Source organism: Neoarius graeffei, chromosome 7, assembly GCF_027579695.1.
Source record: "Neoarius graeffei isolate fNeoGra1 chromosome 7, fNeoGra1.pri, whole genome shotgun sequence".
NCBI classification, from domain to species: Eukaryota; Metazoa; Chordata; class Actinopteri; order Siluriformes; family Ariidae; genus Neoarius; species Neoarius graeffei.
Genome location: NC_083575.1, coordinates 36,679,632 through 36,705,816, shown reverse-complemented (window position 1 = coordinate 36,705,816; position 26,185 = coordinate 36,679,632). Strand labels below are relative to the sequence as shown.

The 26,185-nt window shown below is 42.4% G+C and overlaps 2 protein-coding genes across 4 annotated transcripts in view; one reads left to right on the top strand and one right to left on the bottom strand.

Annotated features, from left to right (window-relative positions):
* The first annotated feature begins 2,961 nt into the window (after positions 1 to 2,961).
* Positions 2,962 to 5,886, top strand: prph2b (peripherin 2b (retinal degeneration, slow)). Its single transcript, XM_060924650.1, has 3 exons — positions 2,962 to 3,542; positions 4,816 to 5,062; positions 5,686 to 5,886. The coding sequence occupies exons 1-3, from the start codon at positions 2,962 to 2,964 to the stop codon at positions 5,884 to 5,886; spliced, it is 1,029 nt and encodes a 342-aa protein (XP_060780633.1).
* Positions 5,887 to 10,556: 4,670 nt separating this feature from the next.
* The window catches only part of ubr2 (ubiquitin protein ligase E3 component n-recognin 2), a 144,433-nt gene continuing 128,804 nt past the window's right edge, over positions 10,557 to 26,185 (bottom strand). For all 3 annotated transcript variants that reach the window (XM_060925578.1, XM_060925579.1, XM_060925580.1), the window contains exons 37-47: positions 25,282 to 25,378; positions 25,135 to 25,202; positions 23,491 to 23,626; positions 23,077 to 23,173; positions 22,796 to 22,926; positions 19,005 to 19,113; positions 18,827 to 18,883; positions 18,643 to 18,720; positions 18,340 to 18,510; positions 12,266 to 12,367; positions 10,557 to 12,178 (exon numbers count right to left, since the gene is read on the bottom strand). In XM_060925578.1, the coding sequence (XP_060781561.1) occupies positions 12,037 to 12,178; positions 12,266 to 12,367; positions 18,340 to 18,510; positions 18,643 to 18,720; positions 18,827 to 18,883; positions 19,005 to 19,113; positions 22,796 to 22,926; positions 23,077 to 23,173; positions 23,491 to 23,626; positions 25,135 to 25,202; positions 25,282 to 25,378 (1,188 nt within the window). In that variant the 3' untranslated portion in view covers positions 10,557 to 12,036. The remainder of the gene's footprint in view (positions 12,179 to 12,265; positions 12,368 to 18,339; positions 18,511 to 18,642; positions 18,721 to 18,826; positions 18,884 to 19,004; positions 19,114 to 22,795; positions 22,927 to 23,076; positions 23,174 to 23,490; positions 23,627 to 25,134; positions 25,203 to 25,281; positions 25,379 to 26,185) is intronic.

Sequence of the window (26,185 nt, the reverse complement as noted above, 5' to 3'; positions counted from 1 at the left end):
TCATTAATGCTGGCTAAATCAGAAAGATATCAGCATTAACTTTTTCAGCAGTTTGTGTTACAGTAGCTCTTCTATGGGATTGGACCATATGAGCTAGCCTTCATGCCCCATGCGAGTCAATGAGCCTTTGACACCCATAACCCTGTTGCCAGTTCACCAGTTGTCCTTCCTTGGACCACTTTTGGTAGGTACTAACCCCTGCATACCGGGAACACCCCACAAGATGTGCCATCTAGCCATCACAATTTGACCCTCGTCCAAGTCACTGAGATCCTTACACTTGCCCATTTTTCCTGCTTCTAACACATCAACTTCAAGAACTGACTGTTCTCTTGCTGCCTAATACAGTTAGGTCCATAAATATTTGGACGGAGACATTTTTCTAGTTTTGGTTCTGTACATTACCACAATGAATTTTGAACAAAACAATTCAGATGCAGTTGAAGTTCAGACTTTCAGCTTTAATTCAGTGGGTTGAACAAAATGATTGCATAAAAATGTGAGGAACTAAAGCATTTTTTTAAACACAATCCCTTCATTTCAGGGGCTCAAAAGTAATTGGACAAATTAAATAATTGTAAATAAAATGTTCATTTCTAATACTTGGTTGAAAACCCTTTGTTGGCAATGACTGCCTGAAGTCTTGAACTCATGGACATCACCAGACGCTGTGTTTCCTCCTTTTTAATGCTCTGCCAGGCCTTTACTGCAGCGGTTTTCAGTTGCTGTTTGTTTGTGGGCCTTTCTGTCTGAAGTTTAGTCTTTAACAAGTGAAATGCATGCTCAATTGGGTTGAGATCAGGTGACTGACTTGGCCATTCAAGAACATTCCACTTCTTTGCTTTAATAAACTCCTGGGTTGCTTTGGCTTTATGTTTTGGGTCATTGTCCATCTGTATTATGAAACGCCGACTAATCAGTTTGGCTGGATTTGAGCACACAGTATGTCTCTGAATACCTCAGAATTCATCCGGCTGCTTCTGTCCTGCGTCACATCAATAAACACTAGTGACCCAGTGCCACTGGCAGCCATGCATGCCCAAGCCATCACACTGCCTCCGCCGTGTTTTACAGATGATGTGGTATGCTTTGGATCATGAGCTGTACCACGCCTTCGCCATACTTTTTTCTTTCCAACATTCTGGTAGAGGTTGATCTTGGTTTCATCTGTCCAAAGAATGTTCTTCCAGAACCGTGCTGGCTTTTTTAGATTTTTTTTTTTAGCAAAGTCCAATCTAGCCTTTTTGTTCTTGAGGCTTATGAGTGGCTTGCACCGTGCAGTGAACCCTCCGTATTTACTTTCATGCAGTCTTCTCTTTATGGTAGATTTGGATATTGATACGCCTACCTCCTGGAGAGTGTTGTTCACTTGGTTGGCTGTTGTGAAGGGGTTTCTCTTCACCATGGAAATTATTCTGCGATCATCCACCACTGTTGTCTTCTGTAGGCGTCCAGGTCTTTTTGCATTGATGAGTTCACCAGTGCTTTCTTTCTTTCTCAGGATGTACCAAACTGTAGATTTTGCCACTCCTGATATTGTAGCAATTTCTCGGATGTTTTTTTTTCTGTTTTTGCAGCTTAAGGATGGCTTGTTTCACCTGCATGGAGAGCTCCTTTGACCGCATGTTTTCTTCACAGCAAAATCTTCCAAATGCAAGCACCACACCTCAAATCAACTCCAGGCCTTTTATCTGCTTAATTGTGAATGACATAACGAAGGAATTGCCCACACCTGCCCATGAAATAGCCTTTGAGTCAATTGTCCAATTACTTTTGGTCCCTTTAAAAACAGGGTGGCACATGTTAAGGAGCTGAAACTCCTAAACCCTTCATCCAATTTTAATGTGGATACCCTCAAATGAAAGCTGAAAGTCTGGACTTTATGTCCATGTCCATTATATAACTATAACTTGAATGTGTTTCAGTAAACGGGTAAAAAAAAAAAAAAATTTGTGTCAGTGTCCAAATATATATGGACCTAACTGTATATCCCAACCCTCGGCAGGTGCCACTGTAATGAGATAATCAGTGTGAAGTTATTCATTTCACCCGTCAGTGTTTTTAATTTTATGGCTGATCAGTGTTTAAATGTACTTGCTCTCTTTGGTGTAATCTGAGAATTGTTGCTGAATGTGTCTTTCTTGAACAAGTAAATAGAATTGTTTTCATTAAAAATAAGGAAATGTGACCAGACCTACTGTAACACTTGCATTCACCTGGCTGTACATGGCAGATGAACCAAGATGCGACTGTAGACAGAGTCCTCCATGAAAGACAACCAACAGATGCCATGTAACCATCACTACATTTAATAAAGGTTACCAAGACAGTTAAGTATGAACTGATCCTGTTCTATTGAGTATGTCTACATCACAAAAATGTGTTGTTAATTTGACACATTTGCCTCTGCATATTTTCCTGGACTCTGTTCAGACCGCACATCTACAATACATCATGCTTTGTGTACATGATGGAGGATGCAATAGTCTAAGGTTCCTCAGTGTAAATCTCCTCCCTCCGTGCTGATTAGCAAGAGAAACTAAAGCAACTAACCAGTTACACAAAGATGAAGGATTACAACCCAAGGTTCATCTGCTGAAAATGAGATCAAGGCTGATTAGAAGGGTTTAGCATGACGTAGAGCAACTCATGGCTTCAATCACTTGATGCCTCAGCTGGTCACCTCTTTTTGCAGGAAGGGGAACTGTTCCATTTTGGTCAATTTTATACAAAATTTCGTTCTTGGTAGAGCTCTCTCCTTGCCAACACTATGGGCCTACATGAACTCTGGGTGGAAAGAATGAGTATGAAGAGGGGAATTATTGGCATGACATCTGTGGTAGCACCATTCTGGAACGGAACAAAATTAAGCTGGTGAAGCACAATTTTTTGATAGGTGATACAAGTAGTCTTCCTCTAAAAGATTGAATATTTGATAGACAACTAATCAAGGAACAAAACATGGCTCTGATGGTTATAAAATTTGATTTGGCCAAGCGGATCAAACTGGCCCAAGGACTGTGGCTCCTGTACTGGCTTGCAGTTATAGGTGGGATCCTCATATTTAGCATGGGACTTTTCTTCAAGATTGAACTTCGCAAAAGGAGTGAGATGATGGACAATAATGAGAGTCATTTTGTACCCAACCTGCTCATCCTGGTAGGTCTTGTTGCTTGCGGCATCAATGCATTTGGTGGCAAAGTGTGCCATGACTCACTCGATTCAGCCAAGTTTTCCAAGTGGAAGCCTGTGGTGAAAAATTACCTGTGTGGATGCTTTGCCTTCTCAATCATCCTCTTCATCATGGCTCTGCTTTGCTTCCTGATGCAGATCTCTCTACATTTTGCACTGGCTGAAGGTCTAAAAAATGGGATGAAATACTACAAAGACACAGACACCCCAGGACGATGCTTCATGAAGAGGACGCTGGATATGACTCAGATTGAGTTCCGTTGCTGTGGCAACAACAACTTTAGGGACTGGTTTGAGATCCAGTGGGTTAGCAACCGCTACCTGGACTTCAGCAACGATGAGGTCAAAGAGTGAGTGCTTTTTACCTTCCACAATTCATTAAACCAGCACATAGGTAAGACATTTAAATGATTTATAAGAATTAAGTGGCGTTAATGTCCATTTCAGATGATGTTAAAGGTAAACTAGACGTTGCCGAGTCCATGAAAAAGAATATTGTTACTGCATAGAGAATTTCAGTGAAGAAAAAATGAACAATTTTCAAATGCACATTAGCCTACAATGCCTTTGCAATTGATTCTATCAATAGATCTGATTTAAAGTTGCTCATGGCACACAGATTTTCCACTAATCCGCTGAACTCTAAAACCAAATATGGGGGAGAAAAAAAACAAAACCTTTTGACTGACTTATTTCCAAATCTTTACTCAAAATCCACTAACATTTATAAGTCATTAGATCTAAAATATAATTTCCACTAAAATTTCGACTTGGAAAAAGGCTGAAGGTAAAGTAATAAACACAGAATGTAATATAACATTCTGATAATTTCTTACATTATTTGCAGACTTTTGGAACCATTTTTAAAATACAGAAGGGTGACAAATTAAAGGAAAATTTTTGCCGGCATGGTTTGGGTCCACTTGTGCCCTTCAAGGGAAGGGTCGCTATGAAGAAACATTTCTATCTTGATGGGTGGGAGCGGTCTCTTCTAGGATGACAATGCCCTCACGAACATGAGGGTCCACTGAAAAGTTTGGAGAGTATGTAAATTATATGCGATGGCCTTCACAGCCACCAGATCTCAAGCTAATCAACCACCAATGGAAGGTTTTGGATTGACGTTAGGAAGAGGTCTCAACCACCATCCATCGTCAACACCTTACTTGATGTTGGTTTTGAAGGTGATGAGGACACTTGATGTTGGTTTTACCATTCATTTGTCACCCATCTCCAAATAATACACCACCACACATTAAAAACCTCCTAGGGCTTAGCGGTCACATGCGTGGACAGCACTTTATAGAAATTCGGAACAAGAATCCACATATGTGGACATACTTTTTCTCTAAAAGTACATCTTATCAAAAGATGATGCTTAGTTTTTATTCTAATCAGGTTCTAATAAGCCCAAATAGCAAAGAGAAATAAAAAACGCATGTAAAAAAAAACAGCTTGGGCCTTAGGAGGTTAATACTACAAAGGAAAAACTGAGAAAAAGTTATACTTTGGGTCTCGATACTAAGCCTATTATTTAATAACCTGTTTACAGGGCAATACAAGCCTCATTATATTTAGGATCATTACAGAACTATTAAGTGCATGCTTCTCATGTTTCCACAGTCGTATTGCAAGCAACGTAGAAGGTAAATATCTTATGGACAGCGTTCCCTTTAGCTGCTGCAACCCTGGTTCTCCACGGCCCTGCATACAGCACCATCTGAACAATAACTCTGCTCACTATGACTATGACCATCACACTGAAGAACTAAACATCTGGACTCAAGGCTGCCGTGAAGCTTTGGTCTCCTACTATGGGGGAATGATGAACAGCATTGGGGCTCTTGTGCTGCTTGTCATGGTCTTGCAGGTAAGGGAGAATATGGTACTTCAGTGAACCCCAGCCATAATACAAATATAATAATAATGTATAAAACATTGGCTAGTTAAGTAACTGGTTAAGAATTGAACCTCATACTATAACTACATAACATAATGAAGGGGTCATCGATATTAACCGCAAACAGCTGTTGTGGCTTCAGGTTTTTCATTCCAGCTAAATATGAGGTCCACTTGATAGTTGATTGGACTCCAAGATAAACTGATTAGACAGTGTGGCTGAAATGAAAACTTGCAGCCACACTAGCACTTTGTGGATAAAATTGATGACCCTTGCCACAATGTTTAGGTCATCAGCAAATTGACAAAGTTTGTTTGTGGTTATATAAACACCGATGTGACACCAAGTATCTCAGTTTAAACTTCATCAGAAACCCAGACACTCTTCCTGGAATAAACATCAAAGAGTGACCCAGTGGATGAAGGTGGAAAAATCTATGTTGGTCAGAGATGGTAAGACCATGTGAGGTCGGGTGAATATTTAGGTTAGTTAATCATGAATCCCGAGATTAACCCAGCATAGTATGAGTAAGTCGGCCAGTCACTTACATAACCACACAACTATTGTTTTTTGTATTTGCACCTGTGTTGTAGGCTGCAGATATGGTGGGACTGAAATACTTGACAACCTCTTTGGAGACCCTGACAAACCCAGAGAACCCAGAGTGTGAAAGTGAAGGTTGGCTGCTGGAAAAGAGTGTGAAAGAGACTGTATCTGATGTCCTGCAGAAGATAAAATCTCTTGGCAGAAAGAACCAGGTGGAAGGGGCTGAGGCTGCTGCCAGTGCCAGCTGAGCAGCTCGCACCGCCAGCTGGGACTGAAATCATCCTATAAGGAGAGTCAAAGATAACTTTTGCAAAAAACAATTTCCTACAAACATTGACACACATTCCCATAAGCACTTGTAGTATGTATATTGTACTGATGTGCTGTCCAACCAGAAGTGAACAAACATCCTTAATGAACCTTTTAAATCCATTGAGCACAGCAACTGGAAACAAGCGTGCTCTGAGAGCACAATATCCCCCGCTAACAACTATATCTATGCTATACGTGCTTAATACATCCTCATGAAATTGTCAAAGCACAGGTTTGGTAATCAAAGGCCATAACTCCGGTAAAATGTGACTGAATTGAACAAAATTGCAGTGTGTGTATTACCGACATATAACAAAGAATCCTGTCAAGTTTCATGAAATTCCTCTAAAAATTGAGAGAGGAATTGATTTCAGAAGGCGAGTACCCTTCCCAAGACGGACGGACATCGTAACGACATAATCCCCCTTCCGGCCTTTCGGCCAGCGGGTGATAAAAATGTAAATGTTGACAAGTTGATGAATCACATACAGTGGTGCTTGAAAGTTTGTGAACCCTTTAGAATTTTCTATATTTTTGCATAAATATGACCTAAAACATGATCAGATTTTCACACAAGTCCTAAACGTAGATAAAGAGAACCCAGTTAAACAAATGAGACAAAAATATTATACTTGGTCCTTTATTTATTGAGGCAAATGATCCAATATTACATATCTGTGAGTGGCAAAAGTATATGAACCTCTAGGATTAGCAGTTAATTTGAAGATGAAATGAGAGTCAGGTGTTTTCAGTCAATGGGATGACAATCAGGTGAGAGTGGGCACCCTGTTTTATTTAAAGAACAGGGATCTATCAAAGTCTGATCTTCACAACACGTTTGTGGAAGTGTATCATGGCACAAACAAAGGAGATTTCTGAGGACCTCAGAAAAAGCGTTGTTGATGCTCATCAGGCTGGAAAAGGTTACAAAACCATCTCTAAAAAGAGTTTGGACTCCACCAATCCACAGTCAGACAGATTGTGTACAAATGGAGGAAATTCAAGACCATTGTTATCCTCCCCAGGAGTGGTCGACCAACAAAGATCACTCCAAGAGCAAGGCGTGTAATAGTCGGCGAGATCACAAAGGACCCCAGGGTAACTTCTAAGCAACTGAAGGCCTCTCTCACATTGGCTAATGTTAATGTTCATGAGTCTACCATCAGGAGAACACTGAACAACAATGGTGTGCATGGCAGGGTTGCAAGGAGAAAGCCACTGCTCTCCAAAAAGAACATTGCTGCTCATCTGCAGTTTGCTAAAGGTCACGTGAACAAGCCAGAAGGCTATTGGAAAAATGTTTTGTGGACGGATGAGACCAAAATAGAACTTTTTGGTTTCAATGAGAAGCGTTATGTTTGGAGAAAGGAAAACGCCGCATTCCAGCATAAGAACCTTATCCCATCTGTGAAACATGGTGGTGGTAGTATCATGGTTTGGGCCTGTTTTGCTGCATCTGGGCCAGGATGGCTTGCCATCATTGATGGAACAATAAATTCTGAATTATACCAGCAAATTCTAAAGGAAAATGTCAGGACATCTGTCCATGAACTGAATCTCAAGAGAAGGTGGGTCATGCAGCAAGACAACAACCCTAAGCACACAAGTCGTTCTATCAAAGAATGGTTAAAGAAGAATAAAGTTAATGTTTTGGAATGGCCAAGTCAAAGTCCTGACCTTAATCCAATCGAAATGTTGTGGAAGTACCCGAAGCAAGTAGTTGATGTGAGGAAACCCACCAACATCCCAGAGTTGAAGCTGTTCTGTACGGAGGAATGGGCTAAAATTCCTCCAAGCCGGTGTGCAGGACTGACCAACAGTTACCGGAAACATTCAGTTGCAGTTATTGCTGCGCAAGGGGGTCACACCAGATACTGAAGGCAAAGGTTCACATACTTTTGCCACTCACAGATATGTAATATTGGATCATTTTCCTCAATAAATAAATGACCAAGGATAATATTTTTGACTCATTTTTTGAACTGAGTTCTCTTTATCTACTTTTAGGACTTGTGTGAAATCCATTGTTGTTTTAGGTCACATTTATGCAGAAATATAAAAAAATTTAAAGGGTTCACAAACTTTCAAGCACCACTGCATATAGTTTAATTTTAAAAAAATGTATATTTGTTGTGAGAGGGAAAATGAAGTTGAGATAAAAATAGTTAGCCTAAATATTTAGGTCATCTTATCTTTTGACACCAACCAATCAGGGTTCAGGAGGGGCAAAAGACATTGTAGTGATAACCCTCACACTGCCTTGTTCAAATCCAAAAGACTAACACCATGAAGGCACACATCTTTTTGACTTCTTCATATATTAAATAAGTTAAGGTAAAAAAAATTGGGAAGGGGGCAAGAACTTGTATTGGCAGCTTTCAAAAGCTGAAAAGCTAAGTAAATAGAGCCTCTGGTGTCCAGGCTCTTCTCAAACACCGCTGATTGAGTAACTGTGCAACACTGGCACAGATTGACAACTTCAATCCATTTAAATCAGGCCTATGATGAAGTGAAACGGATAAATTATAAATGGAATAAATGTTGCAGCATTCCTATCAGTATGTGAACCTCTTGAGTTAAGTATCTCATTGAGGCACGGACTATAAACGAACCTCTGAGCAAGGTGACATGCGTTTTTTAAATTTTTCTACATAATTGTGAGTCAATAAGATTTAGAGCATCATGCTTGACAGCTCACTCTTTGGTCAAACCATTACCAGTTGTGTTTATGTTGTACTTCATGTGACTGCATTTGTAAACTGGATTGTGTGCACGCGCACATTTTAACTTTTCACTGTACAATATTACTGTTGGAATGAACATGTACCGTAGAGACGTGTGCAAGATAAAGCTGTTTCAACAGATGTATTGGGTTTGTTATTCCATTATTCACTGCAGTTTTTGAAATGACATGATTTAAGCACACCTTACGGGGGGATTGCATTAGCTATTCTTTGCCAAAGGTTCTCAACTACACATGTAGGATGGAACACTGAGATCCAAGATGTCTGAGTAAGGTAAGGAAGGCGAGGAAAGATGCTGGGACACCAAGGAGGTGTTCAGCTTTAGCTGATTGAAGAATGCAGGAGTGTCTATGCACTTTTTTTAATAGTTAAAAATGACTTTCCTTGGTTTTATGCCAAATAAATCTCAACAGTTGTTCAAATCCAACGTATAACCATTTAGCAACGAGTCATTAAACGTTGTTGTTCTGTCCAGAACTCTTAAACCACTGACCATGAGTATTTAGGACAAAGGTCAGAGGGCATCTGTCATCTTGAATCGTCTTCAGCCATCAAGCCTATAAGCAGTAAGTGAGATGAGTGTAGGGTAAGCTGCTTTGCCTCAGTCAGGTGAAATTCAGAGACCGGTGACTGACGCAGTACAGGACAAGGGCACCTTGGGATCTCCAGCAGACAGACAAATCTCCCCTCCACAGGAAGCACAATAGACCGTTACGAACATCCACTATTTAAATCCTACAACTCTGAATGAGGAAAAACGATACATGGAATCTCATTCAATATCAAACTTAAAGGAACAGTCCACCGTACTTCCATAATGAAATATGCTCTCATCTGAATTGAGACGAGCTGCTCCGTACCGCTCCAAGCTTTGCGCGACCTCCCAGTCAGTCAGACGCAGTCAGACGCACTGTCACTCCTGTTAGCAATGTAGCTAGGCTCAGCATGGCCAATGGTATTTTTTGGGGCTGTAGTTAGATGCGACCAAACTCTTCCGCGTTTTTCCTGTTTACATAGGTTTATATGACCAGTGATATGAAACAAGTTCAGTTACACAAATTGAAACGTAGCGATTTTCTATGCTATGGAAAGCGCATATCGGCAGCGCATTGATATCTGAGCTCCGTATCAATGCGCTGTCGAAGCGCGCAGAAGGTGTTAGTACGCCTGTCATTATAGTGCGGACTTTCCATAGCATAGAAAATCGCTACGTTTCAATTTGTGTAACTGAACTTGTTTCATATCACTGGTCATATAAACCTATGTAAACAGGAAAAACGCGGAAGAGTTTGGTCGCATCTAACTACAGCCCCAAAAAATACCACTGGCCATACTGAGCCTAGCTACATTGCTAACAGGAGTGACAGCGCGTCTGACTGACTGGGAGGTCGCGCAAAGCTCGGAGAGGTACAGAGCAGCTCGTCTCAATTCAGATAAGAGCATATTTCATTATGGAAGTACGGTGGACTGTTCCTTTAACAGAAATGCCAACTTCATTACTGTTTTGCAGTCTCCACAACAACAAAGCAATCCCATTCACATTTCAGAATTACTATCTTACAAAAAAAAAAAAATTTTAAAAAACCTGTTGAACTTGAACACAAACATCTTGTTACAATTCTGCTGTAAAGCCCTCAAGTTGGCTGAACTGCAGTTAATATGGTCAAAGAAAATGAAGATTAACTTCCTTACAAACCGTTTGGATCTTTTCACCCCCTTTATTCATCTTTCTTTTCCGAAGGAGCAAAAGGATCTGACAGAACTGGGGCACACTGGAGAGAGTAACCAATGCACCACTGATCAATACAATTACACTACTCACGCACGCTATAAGGTCATGGGTAATTTACTTACACACACCATTTATTTTTCTTATTTTATTTTTGTTTTACAATATTGTACAATGTATGCATTTATACAATAATTCACATATTAACAAGTAAGTCTTTGACGTCGGATTCCAATTAATCCTCCACACAGGAAACATGCTTATTGTGACGAACTCCAAGTTGGGATGATGTGTGTGCGAGCATGCACACATGCTTTGGGACAAACGTACTGTTCGAGTGGACATTGCACCACTTTTCATCATCATGTTAATAAGCTCCAGAATCATTACAAAAACTCCCAAGACATCTTAATGCTGTTAGCTAAACTGAGTCATGAGTTAATGTGTTTATATTTAGCCCTAGCACCCTTCCGCTTGCTGGATATTTCTTGAGAATTCCTCCTAATAACATCAGGCGGCTTGTAATTGGATTTTCTTTATCACATTAGGCAGGAAGTAATTTCACGTCTGCCAGAGTTAGCAATTTGATCAGCTTGGTGAAGACATTTTTTAAATGTTTTTTTTTTAAACAAAAAACTGTTGTATCTCAAAGACTTAAAAGGTCATACCCCACACACACACACACACACTTAAGTCAGTAGGTGTAAATAAGCTTCAGCGACAAAAGCAAAATCCAAAACACATTCCCCCAAAGTGGAGATCCGCCATGATGAAATTTCACAAAACTACACATAAATAACATTTAACAAAAATAGGTTGCAAAATTGACAACGGTGTTAAATTCATTCTGTTCACATAGACGTCCATATAAATCCATCACGCTATAAACATACCGGCCTTACAATCTCACAAAGCACACGCGCAACAGGCACTCACAGACAGACATGTGACACTTGTGTGCTCCCAGATTTCCTCAGGGTGGCTTATGTTCGCTTCACTGAGCGTTCAGTTGCTGGGTGCCCTCAGCAGAGATATTGCAGTGACAGGGAATAGGGAGAAAGGGAGTAGGCCTTCAGTATGACCTGAAGATGGCGCCATTCCATTATGGCTACTATTGAGACCCAAGGGTCATTGAGGAACATTGTGCTTGCCTCGGAGAGAACACCAGCATTATTCAGTATTAAAGCAATCTGAGAACTGCATCTGTGCAGTAAACAATACTCGAGTTGAAGAGCATAAAATAAGTTAATAGTGTCAGGGACAGACATAACTTAAATAGCTTTTCTCTCTTCTCCAAGTTGTTTTGAGAACCTATGCTACAGGATAAAGCATCATTTCGCAGTTAAATACCTTGGCAATATGCTTGTATTTTACCTTTATTTTTAGATCACGTAATGCAAGAGGAAATGCCGCCTCCCAAAAAGATGAAGAAAAAAAAAAAGCCATGCATTCATTCACTCAAAGGGAGGGAGGGGGGGAAAGGTAAAGAAGGAAAGGAGTGTGCAAGAGGCAGCATTGACATGGAATCCTCTGCTGTAAATGTGCAGATCCCTGGTTAGTTTAGATTTGGCATTTAGCCAAGAAACTCCAGGACCTTTTATTAGGAAGTGATATCACAGGTGCTGCCAGTCAATGCCCACCAGAGTCTGATTAGCTTCCTGGGCATGCCCGATCTCCTCTGTGATGCTGTGCTGGCGCCAGAGCTTCTGAATCTTTCTGTAGCGCTCGCGGCACAAGTGTAAAGGGTTCCCCCGTCTGTGAAGGAAAGAGAACGGATCATATGAACTGTGCTTTACACACCAAATTCACAAGGCATGTTGAGTGCCAGGTTTGATTTCTCACCTGAGCCCCTGGTCAGTTTCTCCATAGTCATCAAGGTATGGAGGAGCATAAAAACAGCCCTTAGTCTTTCCAGCCAGGAAAAGAACCTGACTCTCCCTCACCCTGGAAAAGACAACAGAGTCGCTCTCTCTCACACACACTGCAAACTAGGGTTTGGCAATGCCTAAAAATCAATTATATTATATAAATAAAGAAACGCTCAATTCCAAGCCAAGCGATGCACAACCTTCAAAAGATACAAGTTTTCCTCTGCTCCCAACACACCTGATGCAGCTAATGAAGGCTCGCTGAGATGTGCAGAATTGGAGAAAAGGGAGCTTGAAACTGTGCAGGGCAGTAGTTTCGAGGATGGCGTGGAGGCTCATTACTCTATATATGTGACCCTCTATTCCAAAACCAGTCAGAAGTTGCAAGTCACGATTTTGAGATAGAGAAATACATTATGTGGGCTAATAGTTACTGTATAATGTCTACACCTTCATAGTTTGAATGAGTTTTCAAAAAATTTCCCCTTGTGAACTTTAAAACATGCTTTTATTGAGTCTAAAGTCCTTCCCAACACCATGCAATCGGGGGCATTGGGCAGCACCGATCTCCATTTCGCTAGCCCTTGGCCTATCGCCTATAGAGATCTTGCAGTCACGTGACCGGAAAGTACACAGCTGCCATTTTGTCGGTAAAAAACACCGCTGAATACTGCTGCACTCGTGTACAAAATGGATAAATTTCAACCGACGGACTACACGGCTCATTTTTCTAATGAACAGATAATTAGATACATGTCTAAAATAAACGACCTACGGATTAGTGACCCTTATGGCTTACCGGACGTAGTTTTCACGACCGTGTCAGTGGATATTGAACTGCCAGAGGTGGAATACCCAGACGTGTATAATTACCTCATTAACTTTCCCTCGCTGTTCAGTGGTGAAGCACTGCGTGCTTATAAATCTCGGGACAGTTATCTTTACAGAAATTCATGTGACCCCTAAAAGTGTCAAATAATTTTATATCTAGAGACTACATTGATTGTCACACCACTAAAGACCCAATCCACCCCCCCACCCCAAGCCTTTTCTCAGGTTCCCACTTCCCAGAATTTTTTATTAGAGCAAGTCATAAACTTATGTTGCGAATAACCACATGGATATACTGAAATAAATACATGGCGAACCTGAGATGAAATGGTCACTGCACAGGCGCCAGTGATCGTTCTTTCCAGTCGGTTCCCATGCCTTGTTCTTGTTGTTTGCATCGGCCCGGCCGATAGCAGCAATCCACTTTGCGCGCCTGTCAGGGTCCCGTGGCAGCCTATGAAACTTTCTTCCCGATTTCTGACCTCTCCTGTTGTGGCATTTATATGCCATACAACTCTCCGGCATTGTGGCATGGTAATATTTGAAGATTTGGGCGGAAAAAAAAAAAAAAGGCAGTGTTGGAAAGACGGCGGAAATATGGCGTTTGACCGACAAAATGGCGACTGCTTACAATCTGGAGCGGATGTGACGTCACGTGCAAGATCTCTATACAGCTAGGGTTACAGTAGGGGGGCGGGTCCTCTGGTAACCACGAAAGTTTGACTCCCCACTCGCATCTGTATTGCAGCGTGCCTTGGCAGACGGCAGTAGGTACCATTTTTATGATAGTATTTGGTATGACCCGACTGTGAGGAGAACTCGCGATCTCCCGACTGAGGCGCGGACATGCTAACCACTAGGCCAACTCGCGGTGTTTTTATTGAGATGTATTTAAATCCTGGTAGAAATTCATAAAGGGCACCAAAAAAAAAACCCTTCAGGCTTTCTATGAGGGATCATGTATTTTTGAGGAAATTGAGGAAAACCCTTCATGTCTAGAATCAGAATGCAGCGGAGATTCCCCATTCACTAGACTCAGTATTTATTTTGACAGAATTTCAACAAGCAGCCAATAAAATAGTATAAAACAAACTCCTTTGTGCAAACAAAAATAGTATTATGGGATTTAATCTCCTAGTCACTATGCATGATCTATAAAAAGGCTTCTGATTGGCTGCACTGTTCTGTCATGTGCAGTTTGCAACACAGCCCATATCCTGAATGAACCACGGTGGGAAAAATTACAAAGCTCTTAAATTTAAATCGCAGCAATACTTAAAAGCTGAGCAGTTTAATTGTGGATTTCTTTGCACAACCTTGGAAAAGAAAATATAATTGATAACAACAAAGATGAATCTGAGGATGACTGACTCAAAAAAAAAAAAAAAAAGACCAATTTTGAGCGCAGGAAAATGCTGCCTGTGGTGAATAAACAACCAAAAGAACCACTGATGTCAACCAAAAGCTTCAACATTTAGGCAAACAAAAACAAGCAATTTTAATTTATAATTCTGTAATCAGGGCGGCACGGTGGTGTAGTGGTTAGCGCTGTCGCCTCACAGCAAGAAGGTTCTGGGTTCGAGCCCCGTGGCCGGCGAGGGCCTTTCTGTGTGGAGTTTGCATGTTCTCCCCGTGTCCGCGTGGGTTTCCTCCGGGTGCTCCGGTTTCCCCCACAGTCCAAAGACATGCAGGTTAGGTTAACTGGTGACTCTAAATTGAGCGTAGGTGTGAATGTGAATGGTTGTCTGTGTCTATGTGTCAGCCCTGTGATGACCTGGCGACTTGTCCAGGGTGTACCCCGCCTTTCGCCCGTAGTCAGCTGGGATAGGCTCCAGCTTGCCTGCGACCCTGTAGAACAGGATAAAGCGGCTAGAGATAATGAGATGAGATGAGATTTTGTAATCATGTTTGTGCACGTGATAAGATGACTGATTATTCTGTAGGGCTATTTGAACTGTTTGCTGCACGTCTTTCCATCCTGGTCAGCAATGCAGAGGCTGAAAGGGTTTTCAGCTGGAGCAACAGAATAAAGGTTGGCCTCTGCAACCAAAAAGCATCAGTACCGTATTTTCCGGACTATACGTCGCTCCGGAGTTTAAGTCGCATCAGCCAAAAAATGCATTATGAAGACGAAAAAAACATATATACGTCGCACCGGACTATAAGTCGCACTTTTTTGAAGGGTTATTCTATCCATGGAATCTGTGATTCTATCTGATAAGCGGCGCATGGTTACTGCGCGACTGCATTGTTTATTTAATAAACGAACAGCTGAGCAGCTGCCCTGTAAGTAGCCTAGTCTGATTATTTTAAATATCTACTACTATCTTTAATACTATCACTATCGTTATTACTAATAGCCTATATTATTATTATAACTAATATTAGTAGCCTATTACTGATGCATTAATCAGTTTGCTTTTAGAATATTTTTACCGGTAGGGCTTATTATCGCCCCATGGCTCTTTCATCTGTGTTATTAAAGCTGTAGTCATCATCGAGGAGTGTCATTCTTCATTTTTGTCGAATTTTATTTCATCAAATCAGAGGTCAAGTAGGCTATAGGTATATCATCTCCAAAGACAGGTACGATAGTAAAAACAACCGTCTAGTGAAAAAAAAAACAACAACCGCTTTTAAATCCCCGACTTAAATCCTTAAAATGAGTCATTTAACTCATGTCTTGTGTGATCTGATCTCCAATGGTGAAATAAACCGGCTGTGATGAGTACAGTCTGTTATTTTAGAAGATAAATGTAATATATAATTTAATCTATAGACTAATAAAAATTAATATTTTATAATATAATATCACGACATATTACTGTCTGTAACTGTCACTAAAGCGTTTTCTAAGATCATAATGTCTGATATTATTATTAGTATTATTATTATTTTACACACACAATAAGCGCATGTGCGTAAAGTTATAGGAAACCATCCCCGGCCTTTTTTTTTTTTTTGAGTCGCCGGACCCACCCACCTCCTGCGTTCTGGGACCTCCCACTTCACAAATTAAGCACTGCCTAAAATCACTACATAACTTATTTAAATAACTATAGGCCTATCATTAATAATAAAACACAGGTCAATCAAGTTTATCAAGCTGATGATTTCACTCCAAATCAGCAAATCCATTGAATTCCTCATCCTCGGTGTCGCTTCTGAACAACTCTGCCTCCAGCGGCAGATGAAGCGCCGTTTCCTCGTCTTCTGCGTGGCTGTCGTCAGACTCAGCATCAGCTCCAGTTATTCCGCGGTGAAAAAAAAAAAAAAAACAACCATATATACGTCGCACCGGAGTATAAGTCGCATGGCCAGCCGAACCATGAAAAAAAGTGCGACTTATAGTCCAAAAAATACGGTACATTGGACCGCCTTGTTCGTCTGAGCTATGCCAAAACAGGCTTTGAGGACTTCCCATTTGAGGAAGCCGCAGATCTTTTCCTGCAACCTCATCTGAGGGGTGTGTGAAATCTCTCATGCTTATTTATCTTTAGGCACAAAGGCTACATGTGCTATAAAATAAAAGTTGAAAATGTCTTGAAATGATTTGAGTTGACCGATTCCTTTTTCAGAAATTCACTACCTAAAACACCTTCTTTTAAAGCAATACTTCAGGATTTTTGACATGAATCTGTATGGCATCCCCATCAACAGTGTCGTGCAAACACACTGACTTACCCCTGACAGCATCCTGCGAGTCCAGTTCTTGTCCAGTTTTGGTCCAGACGAAAGTAGTCCGGCAAGTTTGTTGGGGTCACGAAAGTAAAACGTTTTTCTTCTCAAAACAGTATGTGTTCAAAAGAGTGATATATTTGCATCACAAAACCGTTGCCAAATAAAAAAAGTCAGACCTCCGCAATTATTTGGCGGTATATTTTGTCTCCCTCGGTATCACTGCGCGCTGTCATGTTGACATCTGCGCAGGAATCAACACCTTTCCCATTGTTTGGCAGTGATTAGGAGTTCAGATCAGCGGCGCTAACAAGCTGCGGCTCCAGCTTCACCTTCCACTTCTCTGTCCACCCTTTCTCTCTCTGCCCGTTCTAACTCCATCTGGCGAATTTCATCTGTACCGTATTTTCTGGACTATAAGCCACTACTTTTTTCCTAGGTTTTGAACCATGCGGCTTATACAAAGGTGCGGCTATTCTGTGGATTTTTCTTCCACCGCTAGGGGCGCTCTAACCGGAAGTAGAATCAAAAATAAGATAGACGGAAAATCAATGCAAAGAAGAATTAGCAGATCTTTAGCAGATAGAACACGCACGACAAATTACTAACTGGTAATTATTTTCAAATCCAGCGAAGATGATTAAAGTGACTTGTGGTTTCAAACACAGGAGAAATGAAGGTAAATAAATACCGGTTATTTTCTCTTGGTTCTGTTCCGTTTTAATCAGCAAAGTTGCTGCCGTGTTAAAAGGCACTGTTCGGAAAGAATCTATTTACAGTACAAAATCATTCTGTACATGCAGTAAATATCAACATAGATATCTGCGGCTTATAGCCCGGTGCGGCTTGTATATCTTTTTTTAAAAATTTTTTAAAAAAAGAGCGGATGCGGCTTATATACAGGTGCGCTCTATAGTCCAGAAAATACGGTATATTCGGGTTCATAAAGATATCCCTTCGGCTGTGAGATGAAGTCAATGTTTTCAACGTCGCTGTCGTAGTCAGACATGTTGTCGCTAACTTTGCTAGCAGTAAACAATGAATGAAACAGCCGTGGCTGTCACCTGGCGGCAGCGCGCAGTGATCAGAAGGGAGAGAAAATAGTGCCAAGCGATTTCGAGGTCTGACTTTTTATTTGGCAACGGTTTTGTGATGCAAATATATCACTCTTTTGAACACGTACTGTTTTGAGACGAAAAACGTTTTACTTTCGTGACCCCAACAAACTTGCCGGACTACTTTCGTCTGGACCAAAACTGGACAAGAACTGGACTCACAGGATGCTGTCAGGGGTAAGTCAGTGTGTTTGCACGACACTGTTGATGGGGATGCCATACAGATTCATGTCAAAAATCCCGAACTATCCCTTTAAGAGCTTCTCCCAACTGCTTTTTCATGCCGAGATTGCCCCAGAGGGCCCCATATTTGCTTCAATATTTCAAATTTTCCCAGAGAAGCATGCCCCTGGAACCCAATAGCAGGCACACCGACACCCTTCTCTCAATTTCTAGATAATACCCTGACGGTCTTCCTTCTAACCTGAGGAAAATGCCAACACCAGCGCCACAGGCAAAGGTATGTGCAGTACATGCTCCAACGTCATCGCCCTCCAGCTCAGTCTGGCAGCAGTAGCTCTGAGAACACAGCATCGTCCCACACACCAAGCACAGTGTTGGAGCACGAGACTTATCTCCACCTGATTTAGGACAACTACAAAAACAACTGGGGTTATAAACACAAAAACAAGAACTAGACATGCCCACCAGAACCCTCTTGGAAGCAGATACCGGTACCGGTTATAAATGAGTGCAACCAAGAGTACACCCACCCACCCACACTCACGTGAAGCTGGAAGCTTGGTTAATCAGTGCACTGTAGTCCTCTGGCAAATCAATTAGCTTATTGGATTCCCGAGGAAAACTACATTGAAAGAAAACAAACAAACATACATACATATACTCTGTCTTAAAACAACCATCTCAAAGCAAAGTTCAGATGGCTATGGACAGGACCAGTGAATGATCACCTTATAAGGGTTTCAGGTGACTGGAGACACTGCTGCATGCCTGGGTGTGAGCACCACCTGCAGAGCAGAGGGACACAAAACACATGAAACCCATTAATCAATCAATCATGTGTCCACATGCTGCGTTATGAGCAGCATTCACAGAAAACCTGACATTTCTCAACTTGTAGTTTCTCACCCCTGAAGCAAGGGATCCAGAATCTCCTGGTGATTATAATAAAGCTGGAGCAGGTTGGAGGGCAGACACAGATATGCACAAAGCGCCTCCCATTCACCTGCACCTACAGCTAGGGGAGGGGACAGGAAAAGAACAAGAGATCACTTTCACTACACACAACATACTACCGTTAGTCTGGTTAACACCAGACCACATCACAAGTGAAATATGGTCTGGAATCCGCCTATTGAATTTCTCGTAGGGGAGGTGTGGTTTACGATTGTCAACGGCCGTTTATTGGACGTTGCGAATGTCTATCATTTGGCGTATACGTAGCCCATGGCCGATCATGGCAGTTGTACCCGGTGACGTAGTTAGAGTGACGAAGAGGCGAAGAAAAGAAGGAAAGAGAAGGCAAAACAAAAATAGGAAAACAATGGCACCGAACGATTACTGCCGTTTGTGCAAGACAAATATGAGAGAAGCTGGACCCGCCGCCATGTTAAATGTGATCCGTAAACAGTCCCAAATAAACTACAAGCTTCCGTTTGTCGAGTAGTACGCGTCACCGTCTTTCCACCCCTCCCCACTCTCTGATTGGCTCCCTAACTCAGGCGAGCCTTTAGACCATAGTTTCCATGCTGTCTTTTCAGATCGGAACGATTGTGCAAAGCAGCATGGGATTTCCCAGGCTATACTACCGTATTTTTGGGACTATAAGGCGCACTTAAAATCCTTAAATTTTCTCAAAAATTTACAGTGCGCCTTATAATCCAGCGCGCCTTATGTACGATTACTTGTTGTGCTTACTGATCGATTTTATGTGGTACAATGCGCTCAAAAATTTGTCGAAACGTCCAAGTACGACTTTGGTAAGCAACGAAGCCGCTCCGCTCAATGGATATTCGGAGCATTACGATACGCTCTCACACTACCTGATCGGCCCCGTAACAGGGCCCCTGGGCAGTCTACAAGACTGCCTGACTGTAATGTCTAAACTAGAAGTGCATTCATGTAAGGTAGCCCGGGCCCGGAGTACACGCTAGCAACAATAAACCAATCAGAGAACAGTATTTAGTACGCTTACCCCTGCCACTTTTTATACGTAATACGTACTGTGCTTCAACATTATATTACAGTACGTGTGTGTACGTAAAAGGACCCCCAAAATGGCACCTGTTAAGAGGCATGCTTACGAAGCGGGTTTCAAACTCCAAGCTATCAGCTACACAGCAGAACATGGGAATAGAGCAGCCGCGAAAGAATTCAACATCAAATGACTCAATGGTACGGAAGTAGAGGAAGCAAGAAGATGAATTGCGAACTGCAAAGGTGAAAGATGAACTGTGTTGTTTTGCTTAATGCGCCTTATCGCCCAAAAAATACGGTATATGCATGTGAAGTTCTTCCAGTGGTCAAGGTCATGTTCCTTGCTTGGGCAGAATTGTGTTTCAGTCACAAAGATGAAGAAAGTAGTACTAACAGTTTAGATGAGACTATCCAACTATGTAGCGATCTGAAAAGTCATCTGGTAATTAAAGATAAATCTCTTCATTTAAATTAGCTTCAACTGTAGCGCTGCAGCGGCAGGTCAACTTTTGGTCAGATATCACCACCCGGTGGAAACCCTCTGCAAATTCAGATACAACCTGAACACGAAATGTGTGCGCATTCTGGACGTGTAACAGAAAGGATAAAATGCTAAGCTAAGGCCTCAGTTAAACCAAAAATCAGGGCTGGACTGGGGGGGGTTCTCTGACCAATACTCAACCCTTCTTTTGTCAAATCAAACCAAGTGAGTCAACACGGGTTAATCACCAGCCAATTCAGATAGGACCTGGATCACAACCCGGGAGTGATGCATTACAATTAATTCACAGGCTGGAAATGGGCAGATATCTCACACGCTCGCTCTTTCCTGTTGCTTGCATCATCTCTGCACTTTCATTTCATCTTCCTCACAGATCAGTGCTCGTGGATGGTGTGTGCAGGTTCACTGCCCGCACGTGTGTACGCAAAGCATTGTGGACTGATGCTCGTGCATACTTTAAACATAATAATAATAATAATGGAGATGCATGAGAACAAGCACGTGCTTATTTCAGCTGAGTGTTTTCATCCAGAACTCATACAAGCGTCGAGTTAACTTGGTGGAGAAATAATAATAATAATAATAATAATAATAATCATGGATGCAAACGGCGCGCCTTTTGGCGGATGCCGCCTTTTTCACGGCTGTCTGGGGGACTTGTGTGAATCGTGCAGATCCGATGAGTTTTTTTTTTTTGGAGGGGTGGCGTTGGTGTGTCTATAATTTCATCAAAGTAAATTCTGTATTAAAATGACTAAATAAGCAAATGTCGTTACAGTCCATGAAACATAGGAAGTATTTATGAGAAGAAAACAGTAAATCAGAAAGCTGCGCACGTAAAGCCAATTGGCTGCGCGCCATTATCTGCTGCTGGCTGCACTTCACTGCACGCGCAAGGATTTCCATCAGTCCAACGCAAGTTACGTAATTGGCTTTACGTGCGCAGCTTTCTGATTTACTGTTTTCTTCTCATACTTATACTTCCTATGTTTCATGGACTGTAACGGCATTTGCTTATTTAGTAATTTTAATACAGAATTTAATTTGATGAAATTATAATCAGACACTCCAACGCCCCCCCCCCAAAAAAAATAATAGAGGCAGCAGCAGCCTTTATTTGTCACATGCACACTCAAGCATAGTGAAATTCATCCTCTCCATTTAACCCATCTGAAGCAGTGAACACACACACACACACACACACACACACACACACACACACACACACAGAGCAGTGGGCAGCCATACTACAGCGCCCGGGGAGCAGTCAGGGGTCAGGTACCTTGCTCAAGTGCGCTTCGACCCAAGGCCGCCCCACATTAACCTAACCGCACGTCTTTGGACTGTGGGGGAAACCGAAGCACACCCACGCAGACACGGGGAGAACATGCAAACTCCGCACAGAAAGGCTCCCCGTCAGCCACTGGGTTCGAACCCAGAACCTTCTTGCTGTAAGGTGACAGTGTTAACCACTACTACACCATGCCGCCACGGTGTGCGTAGCTTCTTTAGTCTTTTTTTCATGTACTCAAAAATAAACAGCAGGAAAGACTGAATGGGCGGCATGGTGGTGTAGTGGTTAGCACTGTCGCCTCACAGCAAGAAGGTCCTGGGTTCGAGCCCCGTGGCCGGCGAGGGCCTTTCTGTGTGGAGTTTGCATGTTCTCCCCGTGTCTGCGTGGGTTTCCTCTGGGTGCTCCGGTTTCCCCCACAGTCCAAAGACATGCAGGTTAGGTTAAATTGACCGTAGGTGTGAATGTGAGTGTGAATGGTTGTCTGTGTCTATGTGCAGCCCTGTGATGACCTGGCGACTTGTCCAGGGTGTACCCCGCCTTTCGCCCGTAGTCAGCTGGGATAGGCTCCAGCTTGCCTGCGACCCTGTAGAAGGATAAAGCGGCTAGAGATGATGAGATGAGATGAAAGACTGAATGTTTGCATTCAATAATTCTCCCGTGTGTGTTGAGTTTTGTAAGTGCCTGCAGAATAAAGCACTGGCGCGCCCCATTTGCAACTGAGGTTCCTTAGTCCCGCCCTGACTGTTAACCACCATTCACACTGAAACTGCCCCTATCCGACACCTCGAGAGACGAGTCGCCAAGTCGAATTGGACAACGCAGGTTGATCCTTTCAAAAACAAATCGACGTGTGTATAACCCACTCCCATTTGAAAGGGATACAAGTGAGATTATGTTGGGGAAAAAAAAAAAAAAGGAAGCCTTTACCATGGAGTTCAGATGGAGTGGGGACTCCATTGAGATGGTGGAAGAATATCGCAGCTCCTCTGAGGAAGGGCAGGATGCCTGCCTTTACACAGCGCCAGAGATGCCAACCTGAGCTCACCTCATGCAGGCCACTAACACACACACACACACACAGGGTGTTAAGATTATTTGATGTTAAGTAAATTAAAGGTGGCTGAATTTAAAATACGTTTCCCAGAGGAGTTATTTGATAAAACGGTATGAAAGAGCACATGGGACTGATGATAATTTTGCTGTCTCACCAGCCTACACGGGTCCTTAGTGTGTTATAGAGAAGACAGACACTCTCTTCCTCCTCCTGCTCCATTCCTTCACTCTCCTGCTCCATGGTCAGCTCCTCTGTGGAAACAGCACCAAAATTAACTTGACAGCCCTTGTTAACATGTTCATAATATGCTAATGACGTACAGGTTTGGGACAATTTTTTGGACACCATTAATGCACATTTTTTGACCCACAGCGTGTTCCAGTTTTAGATGCCTGCCATCTCTAATAAGCAGTGTGTTCTGACAAAAATCAACTCAAAACACAGCTCCCATTTCAGATTCAAAGCCGTTGTGTTTATTCAACGAGAGTCATTATACACAACCAAATGACAACAACAGATGGGGAACTGTTGTTAAGTTGCATGTGCTCCAAGTAGAATATGCTCTAACCTGGCACAGAGGTAAGAAGGATCTGGACCAGGTGAGCCACAACGACCAAGTGAAGGAGATGCAGCTGCGCAGTATCCGCACTCAGACCTGATGAGTCTAAGCAGTGCAACGTTGAATAGGACAACACCAGACTCACCTGACATACAAAAAAAAAAAAAAAAAAACACACAGGAGAAAGGCTAATTCAGAGACTACAGCTAAAAAGACAACTGACAAGAACCTGTTTGTTAGACAGATTTCAATTCCAGACTACAGTGCTACTTTAATCTGATTCAAATATCATGATTTCTAAAGGGGTGTTCACACGGCAACGTTTACTCCGGTGTAGCACCAGGGCTGCCCCGGTAGAGTGTTCACACGGTACAAAGTTATACCGGTGTAGCCCCTGAAAGCTGCTTAAACTAGGGATGGCGAAAACTAAAAAAAAATCTTGACCGACCACCGAGCCTCATTAGCCGGTTAAAGTCGGTTAACCTATGAGTTTAAACAGGGATGCAAACGGCGCGCCTTTTAGCGGATGCCACTTTTTTCACGGCTGAATCGTGCAAAGATCCGATTTTTTTTTGGGGGGGGGGGGGGGGGGGCGGCGCGTTGGAGTGTTTGAGTCGGCATCCGCGCCTTTAGTTTGTGTGGAGAGATATGATCTGCAATAACATGCATTGTTGGCTACAGACCGAAACATACTTTCAGAATGCACTGGCCAAGGCAGGACTAAACTCCATGTGCCTTCTAATAATAATTAAAAAAAAAAAACAGAATAGTAATTTGTAAGCTAAAAAGCCTGTGTCTACACTTTTCTTTCACCAAGTGGCAGCTGTGTTCAACTGGGGCGGGACATGACTGAATGGGTGTTTCTGATTTGTCAGCTGTCTTTAACTGGGGCAGGAGGGCGGGACATGACTGAATGGGTGTTTCTGATTCATCAGCTGTCGTCCTTACACCGCATGGCACGCCCCAAGCGTTTACAACACAGAATTCCAAGTCCTCCGCTCCAAAATTGGCAGCTTCAAAACGATTGATTTTTTTTTTTAACCGACAACCAAAAAAAATTTAACCGGTTGACGTTGATTCGGTCAACCACTGGTCAAACGGTCATCGGTTAACATCCCTAGCTTAAACCAGTGCAAATCTAACCCTGCTCAGGAGGTGGTTTAAGAAATTTACTCCGGAGTAAATGCTAGTTTGCGGGGCAGCACCGATATAAAATGGGACGTCTGAACGCTACAGGGGTAGACTCGCTACGCGTGAGGAGAGTTGATTACATACGGGCATTGCATAATTTGCATCCTGGTATTTTGAGCTTCCAAAATGGCGAATATCAACAACAACAGAACTGCGTGTCTTCATCCACATTGTTTTCCCGGCGCTTGGTGATGCCATGACAACCGGGAAAAGGAAGTACATTTTCACGCATGCGCATATTTCATTTCCGCATTATTACTATCGTATAGCACGGTTGCAAAAACTGCCGTGTGAACGCAAGTGGGGCTGCACCGGTGCTAACACGCTTCTCTCTAGTAAGCAGGTTTGTGACGTGTGAATGCTCCACAAAATTTACACCGGTGTAAGATATATCGCAACAAAATACATCGGTGCAGCATCGATGCAAATATGTGCCGTGTGAACACCCCTTCTAATACTCACCAGTAAGTGGAACATGTCCACCTCCAGAATGCAGGGGGAGCTTTCCACCTTGGGATCAGGAACAAGTGCTACATAGAGGGGACACACAGAGTTACAGAACTGAAAAACCACAAAGGAGAGAATAAATAAGTAAGTAAATAAACATACCTGCCAACAGTCGCATGAAGTGATTTTGCACAGTGGAGTGAGAAGAGACAGTCCAGCATGCAGAGCCAAACCGAGTCAGGGAACTTAAACAGTCGTCCTAAGCAGGAACAGACAGCACGTTTAATGACTCCAGTTTCCAGATGAAACAAGGTGTGTCACCCAAGATCCTCAGCAACTTCTACAGCTGCATGATTGAGCGCATCCTGACCAACTGCATCACTACAGCTATGGACCGCAAACGCCTGCAGAGGGTGGTGAAGACTGCTGAGAGGATCACCAAAACTCCACTGCCCTCTCTATAGAGAGCGTGCACGTGACGTCACGTGATTTTTATTTATCCGCCATTTTGGACGGCAAGGTCGCGCATAGAACCTAGACGAACCCATTCTAATTATCAAGTGTGTGGGAGTAGATCTTTCGAGAATGGTTATATCTTGTTCAGCATTTGGTTGTACCAATAGACAGGGCCAAAAGGAGGGCCTGTCATTTTATAGATTCCCCGCAGACGTGGAGAGACGCGCAAAATGGGTGTCCGCTGTGCGAAGAGAAAACTGGTACCCCAGTCCTACCAGCTGAATTTGTAGTGAACGCTTCATATCAGGTAGGTGTAATCTTCTAATTCAATACTCCTAGTACATCTGTTAAGTTGATTTTCGGATTGAATGATAACTGCATACTTAGAAACTAGACAGTCTCTAACGTTTAAAATGGCTATGCCTAACCCTACTACCCTGGCCTAGTCTATGACAATGTTTTATCTTTTTGGCTCATATATGCCTTTGAAAGGCCAATCCATAGTAGGGATGGCGAAAACTAAAAAAAAAATCTTGACCGACCACCGAGCCTCATTAGCCCGTTAAAGTCGGTTAACCTATGAGTTTAAACAGGGATGCAAACAGCGGAT

Excerpts from the sequence above, each read along its gene's own strand:
- prph2b (XM_060924650.1), top strand. The coding sequence starts at position 2,962 with ATGGCTCTGATGGTTATAAAATTTGATTTGGCCAAGCGGATCAAACTG. Across the intron at positions 3,543-4,815 it reads AGCAACGATGAGGTCAAAGA|TCGTATTGCAAGCAACGTAG; the intron begins GTGAGTGCTTTT and ends ATGTTTCCACAG. Across the intron at positions 5,063-5,685 it reads TGCTTGTCATGGTCTTGCAG|GCTGCAGATATGGTGGGACT; the intron begins GTAAGGGAGAAT and ends CCTGTGTTGTAG.